This window comes from Panthera uncia, chromosome X (assembly GCF_023721935.1).
Source record: "Panthera uncia isolate 11264 chromosome X, Puncia_PCG_1.0, whole genome shotgun sequence".
NCBI lineage: Eukaryota > Metazoa > Chordata > Mammalia > Carnivora > Felidae > Panthera > Panthera uncia.
The window spans coordinates 39,774,213-39,785,260 of record NC_064817.1 but is presented as its reverse complement, the minus strand read 5'-3'; the positions used below and the strand labels follow the sequence as shown (position 1 = coordinate 39,785,260).

The following is an 11,048-nucleotide window of genomic DNA, read 5'->3' as shown; positions in this document are numbered from 1 at the left end:
GCCTGCAACACCTGCCCCTACCTGCACAACATCACCTGCAAGGTAACAAAACAAAGTATCCAAAGCTGAAAGAAGTGGATGATGTGCTTGGTGGAGCACCTGCCTGGGAGAATGTTGACTCCAGTGCAGAGTCATGTCCTAAATGCGAACATCCTCTTGCCTATTTCAAGCAGCTTCTGCAGACTAGCCAATGACCACCTTCTATAAATGCTGCGATGTTCAGGGTGGACACCTCTGGAGGAGACTAAGGCCATACTGGCCCAGCTGTGTCAGCGTCTGCTTACCTTGTTCCCCAGGATGGATTCCCAGCCCAGAGTGTGAACCGTGAGTCCTGAGAGTCTTTGCTGGTGTGGCAGAAAGCTAACCCTTTTAGGGTAGCGGGCCAGGATGTCAGCAAATGTAGCTCATCTGCCAATCAGCGGATGAGTTCATTTATGTCCAGGGAGATGGGGGGGGGAGGGGTAGGGTATCCATAACTAAGTGCACTCTGTTTAATGTCCTGCTCATTTATCTTTTACATGTATTGAGTAATTGACATTCTATAAAATTTCGTATTTTTTTAAAATCACATTTCTTTTACAATCATGTTCTAAGAACAAAGAAAACTTAGGTTTTGAGCATTTGAAAGAAAAACTTGCTTTTACACATGAAACCCACAAAGTATCTGAGAAGTCTTCCCTGGTAGGGGTGAGTGCTCTAGGCCCTATAGGCGGGAGTAGCATTTGAGGGATCTGGCATGTGGGTTCTCCTTCAGGCTCAGCCTGAACTTGCTGGGTTTGATGCTATTATTTGAAAATCGAACATAGAAAAATAAATTCATTAGCTTCAGCGCATACGAATGAATAAAAAGTTTACACATTTAAATAAAGACATTGGAACTATTTCTAACTACAGAGTAGCTGATCTCGAGCAGAGGACTTCAGCGACCCGCCACTTGACGCCTCTACTAAATGAAGTAATAGACATAGTGTGTTGTCAGTATCTGCTCGGATCCTGGTTATGGAATTGCGAGCTGCAAAGCCGGAGTTACCAAAGATGAATTTTAGGACCTCTGTCTCCATTTAAAATTTTTTTAATGCTCACATCCATCCCCATTACCGGGAGCCAAACCCAAATCTCCCGTGTGAAGAATCAAATCCACGGCGATAGATCACAGGGATGTACTCTCTCCTTTTTACAAACCAGAACCAAAATCAATTCTTGTCTGGCTGCTTCCGAAGCTCTGACTTTTAAATACCAAACGCTTTACTCTCTCTCTACCTCCACCTGCACGCCCCGCCTCACCCAGAACCCGCCAAATCCCATTAAGGCCCGCCCCCGCGAGCCACGCGCGGTCCCCACAGGCTCCGCGCGCATCCCTGTTCCCACACGCTGCTGTCTAGTACTCTCACCAGATTCCCTAAAGCCCCGCCCCTCTCGCCTCTGCTTCGGCGGTTTTCATCCCTTCAGAGCGGCCCCTCCCCACCTGGCTATTTGGTTGGCCCTCGCCCTTAGCGTACGTCATTCACCCGCGCCACCCGGAAGCCGCGGTTTATAGCAACTGTTCTTATTGCCGGCGGCTCTAAGGTGAGGGCCGCGTTTGGGTGTCCCTGGGTGGCAAGGTCCCAGAGTTGGGAGGGGCTGAAGGCAGAACCCCTGGCAGGAGTCGGACGAGCCCACTTCGGCTGTTGAGGGGGTGCAGATGTACCGTGCTTGAGGCCAAACTGAGTGATCAACGTGGTCTGCCCCCCCTCTCACATTCCTCAGGAGCCCATCATGGCGACGCCCCCTAAACGGCGGGCGCTGGAATCCACAGGGGAGAAAGTGCTGCGCTATGAGGCCTTCATCTGCGACGTGCTGCAGCGGGACCTGCGGTGAGTGACAGTGTGGAGGGCCGGGCGTTTGGAACGTTCCACGTGGGGAGGCGGGGCGTTTGAAGTCAGGGCCTAGCCTTCTGATTGGTGGGGAAGACGTTCGGAGGTCGGCCCCGTGCGCCCATCGAGCGGGGAAGGAGGGGCGACGACATCCGGGGTGCGACTGGACTGGGATGTGGCGGTCTTAGCAGAGGGTGTGTCCGCGCATGTGCAGCCTCCCATCTCGGGCCGAGTTGGGCTCCAAACCGGTAGTTTTTGGGTTCAAATCCTTCGCTTGGCCTTTTCTCCATCCTGTGAAGACGGTGTACCCCGTCTCGCCTTTTTGTGCCTCAGTTTTCTTATCTGTGATATGGGAAAGTTGATGGGACCTTCCTCAGGGTTGTTTTGAGTTTTCATTGTGTTCATTCCTTGTAAAGAATTTAATATGGATACTACAGGCTCAATGAGCATGAAAAATTATTACTATCCTTACTAGTCTGAGTAGGAAATAGAGTATTCAGAAATAGGACCTTAAACATCCTAAAAGAGATGGAGGAATTTTCTAGAGAATGGGACATTCTGATTAGAAAGAGGCATTGGCAGTGTGATAACAATACTAAGAAATAGGGGCGCCTTGGTGGCTGGGTCCTTGAGCATCTGACTTCGGCTCAGGTCATGATCTCACAGTTTGTGAGTTCGAGGCCCACCTCAGGTTCTATGCTGACAACGCAGAGCCTGGATCCCACCTACCTACAGTTCTCTCTCTCTCTCTCTCTCTCTCTCTCTCTCTCTCTGTGCCCCTCCCCTGCTCATGTTCTCCCTCTCTCTCTCTCTCTCCCTCTCAAAACTAAAGTAAACATTAAAAATTTTTTTAATAATAATACTAATAAATATTAACTAATACATACATAGATCTTACTATTTGGCAGGCACTATTTTAAGTGCTCTTTTTATGTTATTTTTGAGAGAGAGTGTGCAAGCAGCAGAGGGGCAGAGTATCCCCAACAGGCTCCACGCTCAGTGGGCAGCCAACTTGGGGCCCAGTCTCACGACTGTGAGATCATGACCTGAGCCCAAATCAAGAGTCAGGTGCTTAACCCACTGAGCCACCCAGACACCCCTATAAGTACTTTATAGTAAACGCTCATGTAATTCTCTTTATGACTCTGAGGTAATAATTGTCATCCCTATTTTATAGGTAGGTAAATTGGGTCCTAAAGAGGTTACTTACTTGCCAAAGTCACACGACTAGTCAAAAAAGAGAGCCTAGATTCAAACCCAAGCAGTCTGACTCACAATCCAAACCTTCACTTCTGCACTAAAATGCTTCTTTAGGGCATGGTGACATGAGGGTCTCAGAGGGTCATACTGTGAGGTATTCTGAGAGGGCCAGGGCTTCCTGTTGGTCACCATTCTCCTCTTGTCCCATCAGAAAAGTCCTGGACCATCGTGACAAGGTATATGAGCAGCTGGCCAAATACCTTCAACTGAGAAATGTCATTGAGCGACTTCAGGTAAAGACACCAAGGTTTGGTACCATTTTGGTGTATGTGGACAAGGGAGGGGGATGGGAGGAGAGACCCCAGACCAAAACCTGTCAGCTGACCTAAAAGTTGACCACTGACCCCTACCTCTTTTTCCCTGGCCCCACAGGAAGCTAAGCCCTCGGAGTTATATATGCAGGTGGATTTGGGCTGTAACTTCTTCGTTGACACAGTTGTGTGAGTGTCTACCTGCCCCTATGAGCCCACAGGGTTCAGCTCCCCTCTTCATTCAACAGATATTTTTTTGACTATTTGCTATTTACCAGACACTGTGCTAAGTGCTGGGGATGTGACAGCAAATCAAATAGGACAAAATCCCTGCCCTCCCAGAGCTTCAATTTGGGGAAGGTGGGAGGAGGGGATTAAAAAAAAAACCCTCTCTAATAAACTGTATAGTATGCAGTGATAAGGACATCCCGCTCTTCCTCTAACCATTGTTTCCTCAGCCCAGACACTTCACGAATCTATGTGGCCCTTGGATATGGTTTTTTCCTGGAGTTGACCCTGGCAGAAGCCCTCAAGTTCATTGATCGTAAGAGCAACCTCCTCACAGAGTAAGTCCATTCTATGAGGATAGTGTCTAAAATACCACCATTTGCAACACCCTTCTCCCTTTCCCCATGGCTGCCTGGGATGATACTTCAGGGCCCATCTCCCCTCCTCCTCAAGGCTAGGGCTGAGGACAGTGGAGATACAAAGCTGAGCCCCAAGTATAGTACATAGTAAGCACTCAATAAATGCTCTTTGTATTGTCCATCCACACAAACATTTATTGGCTATCTGCTGTATGCCAGGCTCCATACTTGGTGGCGGGGAGGCAGACAGAAGGGTTTTTTGAAGGCCTAATTTTGACCAGATCCAGGAGGTTTTGGCCTATAAATCAGTAACAGTAAAACAAACTATCTCTGACTTCACCTCCTCCTAAGTTGTCTGCTCATCCACTGTGCTCTCACCACACTGACCTTCCCAGGCTTCTTTAAACACCCTCAGAACAAGCCCACCTGACTGCAGGGACTGTGCTTTCTGCCTGTAACACTCTTTCCCCAGGTACACGCCTGGCTTCCTTTCCCCTAACTCAGTTTAAGTCTTTCTCAAATGTCACCTCCTCAATGAGGACTTCCGTAGCCTGTCAAATCACGACCCCTGGCTCTCCTTATTCCCCTCCCTTGTTCTACTTATGACCTCTCAATGTTTACTGTGTAATTTTACTTCTTTCTAAAATTCATTGCCTTTGCCCATTAGGATGTAAGCTTAACAAAGGGAGATATTTTGTCCATACCCCCAAGTGACCAGAATAGTACATGGCATAAAGTAGGCATTCTGTGTCTGTCGAATGTTGGAGGGGCGCCTGCGTGGCTCAGTCGGTTGAGTGTCCGACTTCAGCTCAGGTCCTGATCTTGCGGTGAGTTCGAGCCCCGCGTTGGGCTCTGTGCTGACAGCTCAGAGCCTGGAGACTGCTTCAAATTCTGTGTCTCCCTCTTTCTCTGACCTTCCCCAGCTCGCACTCTTTCTCTCTCTCAAAAATAAACAAACTTTTTTTTTTTTTTTAAAAAGGGTATGTTGGAAACAGATTGAAGTGGGGATTGAAGCAGATTTCTGGTGATGGCAGCAGGGAGGTAATGTGGGGAGAAAGTATGGGCTCCAATTGAGTTTAAGGCTTTGTGCAGGGAAGGGAAATTGGGAGTGTGGATGAGAGGTTTGAAATGTAGCTAAGGAAGGCCTCCCAGGGGCTATCTGGGGAAGAGCCTTCCTGGCAAGAGGACCACTGTGACAGCCATGTAGCAGAATTGCCAAGAGAGGGGACACTGAGCAATGCATTTAGATTAATATCATCTCACAAGAGTGAATACCACTCATCTAAAATTCCTTCTGGGTTATATTTATTCCTACATTCATTTCTTCCAGCATTGCCTCTCTTGTGGTTTTAGTGATTCTTCTCTTTTCAAACCTTTCCAGGGTTTCGGTGTTAGTAGACCCAAAAGAGCCTCAGACCTGCTGAGATTTCTTAATCTTAGTGATCAGACCAATTGGTGGAGGGGTCAAGGGGCTGCTTTCATGGGCCAACACAGTTCTGAACTACTGGTCATTTAGACCACATCCATTTGTTTTATTTATAACAAAGCTTTCCTTTGTATGTCACAGGATTCCTGAGCCTTCAGGTAGATTTTAATTTTTTTGAGACTTGCTGTCTTTCCCCCAAAATGTACCTGGGGCACCTGGGTGACTCATTTGGTTGAGTCCAGCTCTTGATTTCGGCTCAGGTCATGATCCCATGGTTTGTGGGACCGAGCCCTCCACTGTCAGCGCAGAGCCTGCTTGGGACTCCCCCCGCCCCCTTACTGCCCATCCCCTGCTCTTCTCCCTCTCTTTTTCTCTCTCAAAAATAAATAAACATTTTAAAAAAATTTTTAATAAATATATTGTCAGTGCCTGGTTGGTTATTGTGATGAGAAATGTGATTGAATCATTTATTAGTTTATTGTAATTAGTAAGGCTTCTAGAAGTTTCATCTTTCTAGGAGATGAAAATTTGTGGGGTAGTTCACTCTCATTTTGAAAAGACTTTTTTACTTGCAACTCACTTTGAACTAACTTCCCCTCTCCACACCCCCTCTGTTTTTTTATGTAACCAAATGGCCTGTCAGTCCTTCCTATTCTTAGTATTATTTTGGGGGGAGTGGGAGGATCTTATCTTTGTGTATATTCTTCTTGATTACACAGAAAAGAATACACATCCACACCATAAAGAGACGTGTAACTATAGAAGAGACAGAGAATAGGGGTGCCCGGCTGGCTCAGTTAGTGGGGCATGCAACTCTTGATCTCAGGGTTGTGGGTTTGAGCCCCACATTGGGTATAGAGATTTCTTAAAAATAAAATCTTTTGGGGCGCCTGGGTGGCTCAGTCGGTTGAGCGGCTGACTTTGGCTCAGGTCATGATCTCGCGGTCAGTGAGTTCAAGCCCCGCGTCGGGCTCTGTGCTGACAGCTCAGAGCCTGGAGCCTATTTCAGATTCTGTGTCTCCCTCTCTTTGACCCTCCCCCGTTCATGCTCTGTCTCTCTCTGTCTCAAAAATAAATAAACATTAAAAAAAATTTTTTTTTAAATAAAATAAAATAAAAATACAAATAAAATCTTTAAAAAAAAAAAAAAGAATTTGGGGCGGGCACCTGGGTGGCTCAGTCGGTTAAATGTCTGACTCTTGGTTTTGACTCAGGTCATGATCTCATTCATAGTTCATGGGTTCAAGCCCTGTGTTGGGCTCCACGTTGACAGTGTGTAACCTGCTCGGGATTCCCTCTTTCTCCCTCTCTCTCTGCCCCTCCTCTACTCACTCAGTCTCAAACTTTAAAAATAAATAAATAATTAATTAATTAATTTAAAAAGGAGAGACAGAATAACTATTTTACCATTAACACTGCCTTACATATTTAAATCAGTAGCAAAAAAATAAACATCTTCCATTTGTGTTACAACTAGCATTTGGTAGACTTTGTATTTTTCTCCTTTTTAAAAAATGTTGCAACTCATAGTCTTTCATAGACTAAGCTTGTACCATTAACTAATTTTGTTATTTTCATTGATGTTCAAATTGCCCTTAGAATCTGATCAGGTTCACTGCTCTGTTCTTTGAGTACCACCCCAGATATTTTTTTTAATATGTTTTTTGTGAGTTTATTTTAGTTTTTTTTATTTTTTAAATTTTAATTATTTAGTTATTTATTTAGTTATTTATTTATTTATTTAGAGAGACAGAGACAGAGAGCATGAGCAGGGGAAGAACAGAAAGAGGGAGAATCCCAAACAGGCTGTCAGCACAAAGACCAACATAGGGCTCAAACTCACAAAACCATGAGATCATGACCTGAGCCAAAATCGAGAGCTGGATGCTTAACTGACTGAGTCACCCAGGGGCCCCTACCCCAGATATTCTTGAAAGCATTCTTGCTCTCTGACAACAATACCAGGCTTCATTTATTTCTTGTCTTTTTTTGTGTTTTTTTAAAATAGTGCCAGGAGTCAGGGAGAGGGTCAGAGGGAGAGAGAGAGAGAGGGAGAATCTTAAGCAGGCTCCACACTGAGCACAAAGCCCAACGCAGGGTCTGATCCTGCGACCCTTGGATCATGACCTGAGCAGAAATCAAGAGTCAGACACTGAACCGACTAAACTACCCAGGCACCCCTATTTCTTGTCTTTAAACATAGACTCAACCATCTTCTGAGGACTTCAGGTTCCTTTGAACAGAGTAGTTACTTAATTATTTATTCAACGTACATTGGGTGACTACTATGTGCCATGCACTGTTCGGTTCCTAGGGATACAGCAGGGCACAAAGCAGACCAATCTGTTCTCTGCCCTTACACAGCTTATCTAGTCAGGGGAGCCAGATAATAAAAAATAAGTAAATGATACAGTATGTCACACAGGTTGACTATGCTACAGAGAAAAGCATGGAATGGAGAGAAGAAACACTGGGAAAACTTTTTTTTGTAACTTTGTATGGTAACAGGTTAGGGTTAGTATTATTGTGGTGATCATTTCACAGTGTGTATAAATATTGACTCATTGTTGTACCCCTGAAACTCTGTTCTGTACCAATTATACTTTAATAGTGAAAGGAAAAGACACATTGCCTGGGATGGAGCGATTGTAATTTTAAATAGAATGCCTGATAGGATGTGGGGTATAAGAGTTTTGGGCTGAATAACTGGAAGGATGCAGTTGCCATTATCTGAGAGGGAGAAGATAGAGAAGGGGAAGATTTGGATGGGGAAGATCAGGAGTTCAGTCTAGGACCTGTTAAGCATGGGGTGCTTGTTTAACATTGGAAGTTTTTGAAGATGTGGTTAAAACCCCCAAGGCTGGAGTTCAGGAGAGGGGTCTGGACTGAAAATATAAATTTGGGAGACATTGATATACAAATGGGTTTACAATACTGTTTTTTTTCCAATTCAACATTCTATGTTGTTATACTTTTCTTACTGTATTTAATTTGCCTAAAATTGACTTCTGTGATAGCTCAGCACAATAAAATCCATATTTCTCCTTATCACAGTATCAAGACCCTGCGTGATCTAGCCCCTTCCTACTTCTTGGACCTTATCTTGGACTTTCTGTCCACCATTCACTTAATTCCTAACACTCTGACTTCCTGAACAGCTCTTCCAAAAGTTCTTTCCTGCCTCTTGGCCTTTTGCGGGGAAAAGACCCTCTTACTGTTTAACTCTTACTCATTCTTCATTCTTCAAAAGGGCCTTCCTTGACCTTTGGTATCAGTTAGGATTCTTTTGAGTGAGACTTATCCCAGTTGGCTTCTAAGATATAAGGAATTGAGGGGCACCTGGGTGGCTCAGTCAGTTGAACGTCAGACTTCGGCTCAGGTCATGATCTCGCTGTGAGTTCAAGCCCTGCGGCGGGCTCTGTGCTGACAGCTCGGAGCCTGGAGCCTGCTTTGGATTCTGTGTCTCCCTCTCTCTCTGCCCCTCCCCTGCTCATGCTCTGTCTGTCTGTCTCTCTCTCTGTCAAAAATAAACAAACATTAAGATATAAGGAATTGACTGGTTTATGTAACTCCGTAGTCAAGAGCCAGAGTGGTTTCAGACAACTCCAACTTCCCAGTTAGACCCAGTTAAGCTTCCAGGCTTAGGCTTTGGCATCTTCTTTGAGTCCTCTTACACCTGATATCCAACCTTTGCTAAATCCTGTTGACCCTACCTTCCAAGTATGTTCCAAATCCAGTCACTTCTCATCACTTAAGCTGCTGCCACTGCGGTCTGAGTCTCCATCTCTCACCTGGACTATTACAGTAGCCTTCTCACTGGACTTCCTGCTCCCACACTAGCTTTCCTTATCCCCAGTCCTCCACAAAGCGGCCAGCTGAATCCTCTTAAACCCTAGTCGGTTCACATTCCTTCTCTGATCACAAGCCTCCCTTGGCTCCCATCTCACTTAGAGTAAAAGTCAGAGTCCTTACCATGGCCTGGTGGGTTTTACACGATTGTGGCTTACTTCTCTGACCTCCCCTCCTACAGTCCCCCTTCGCTTATTCTTCTCCAGCCACACTGGCCTCGTTGCTGTCCTTCAGACATGCCAGGTACACTCACACCTTTGCATGTGTTGGCCCTTGTGTCCAGAACATTCATCTTCCATAGATCCACGTGGTCCACTTTAAGTCTTTAGTCAAATGTTTCTCAGTACAGTCATTTGTAAGTACTCTAATTAGAATTGTAGCCCCACTCCCACACTCCTTATCGTCTCTTATCATTTGACTTTTTCATTTTACTTATAGCCATCCGACACACTCTGTATGTCATTCCACCATTTGTCCCTCTTAATGAGAACTCAAGCTCCATAAGGCTGAGATTTGTGTTTGTTGCGTTTGTTGTTCTCTCCCCAGTCCCTAAAAGTGCCTGGCATAGAGTAGGGGATTCAATAAATGTCTCTGAATCAGTGCAGTCCAGGTGGTGGCAGGGCATCTCCACATAGGAGCAGGTGAGGCAGTAGGTTCCACCTGCCACATGGAAGTCATCCAGGACACAGGTAGTTCTTGAAGTGATGAGGAAGCAGCATCCTCATGAGCCTAAGTGGGGCCCACTTCGCCCTTTCTTGTTTCTTTTCTCCAGGCTCAGCGACAGCCTCACCAAGGACTCCATGAATATCAAGGCCCATATCCACATGTTGCTAGAGGTGAGAGCAGCTCACCCCACTCCCAGACTCTGTCTCCGAATGTGTTCAGGGTGGTGACCTGAGGAAGGGAGAGAGCCAGGGACGAGAAAGACCATCTTTCTCTCTAAGCTGGAGCCAAGCTGGAGCCAGGCTGGCTCTGAGGGAGGGGAGGTCAGAGCAAGCCTGGGATGGTGCCTGGACCCAGTCTCTGTTCAATCTCTTCTGTCCTCTTTTTTCAGGGGCTTAGAGAGCTGCAAGGCCTGCAGAATTTCCCGGAGACACCTCACCATTGACTTCTTCCCTGCCTCCCCAGACATTAAAGAGCCTGAATGCCTTTGAGTCACATGGCCCTTCTTTCCCCACCTCAACCCCTGCTGTTTGCTCAAGTGCCCTGTTTCTAAAGCACAAAGTTATCAGGAGGCCCAGAGATCCAGTCTCCGTGTGAAACCTTTAAAGCACCCCTGAAGTCCCGCCTCTAGCCTGTTGCCTAGCAGCATTTGCCACTTGACTTTCTGCTCTGCCCTATCTTCTGTCGCCTTGGCAACCTGGGCCCCCCACCTGGCTCTTCTTTCTGTTTCTTTTCCTGGACATAACTCTTTGAATTATCATAGAGAATGGGCCCGTTCAAGGTGGAGGTTTGTTCCCAAGACACTCATTCCTGGCCCTAAGTTTTGCCCCTCTCCCACACCCTAATCATTACTGGGGTACCTTAGATTACACCCACGCCCGTCTCGGCTAAACCTTGGCCTCACCCCGCTTCTAAATAGTTCCAGTTCCACCAATGGGCACAAAGCCGAATCCCTCCCTCCCTGGTCCGGCCCCTATTCTAGGTTGAGTCCAGCTTCCGCCAATCAATGCAGAGCCAGGTTCTGCCCGTTTATAACTGGCTGCTGCTCGACGCTACCCTCGTAGGCATTTAGTTTCCACCACTCAACGTCCCTTTGCGTGCCTGGCGGCTGTCCAGCCCTCCTATCTCGGTCCCCTTCTAAACTCGTCTTTTCTAGCCA

At 46.3% G+C, this 11,048-nt stretch overlaps 1 protein-coding gene across 1 annotated transcript; it reads left to right on the top strand.

Moving 5' to 3' along the window:
- Positions 1-1,506: 1,506 nt before the first annotated feature.
- On the top strand, positions 1,507-10,380 carry UXT (ubiquitously expressed prefoldin like chaperone). Its single transcript, XM_049643764.1, has 7 exons — positions 1,507-1,566; positions 1,747-1,853; positions 3,265-3,346; positions 3,486-3,553; positions 3,823-3,930; positions 9,999-10,062; positions 10,281-10,380. The coding sequence occupies exons 2-7, from the start codon at positions 1,756-1,758 to the stop codon at positions 10,332-10,334; spliced, it is 474 nt and encodes a 157-aa protein (XP_049499721.1). The 5' UTR covers positions 1,507-1,566; positions 1,747-1,755; the 3' UTR covers positions 10,335-10,380.
- Positions 10,381-11,048: the final 668 nt, after the last annotated feature.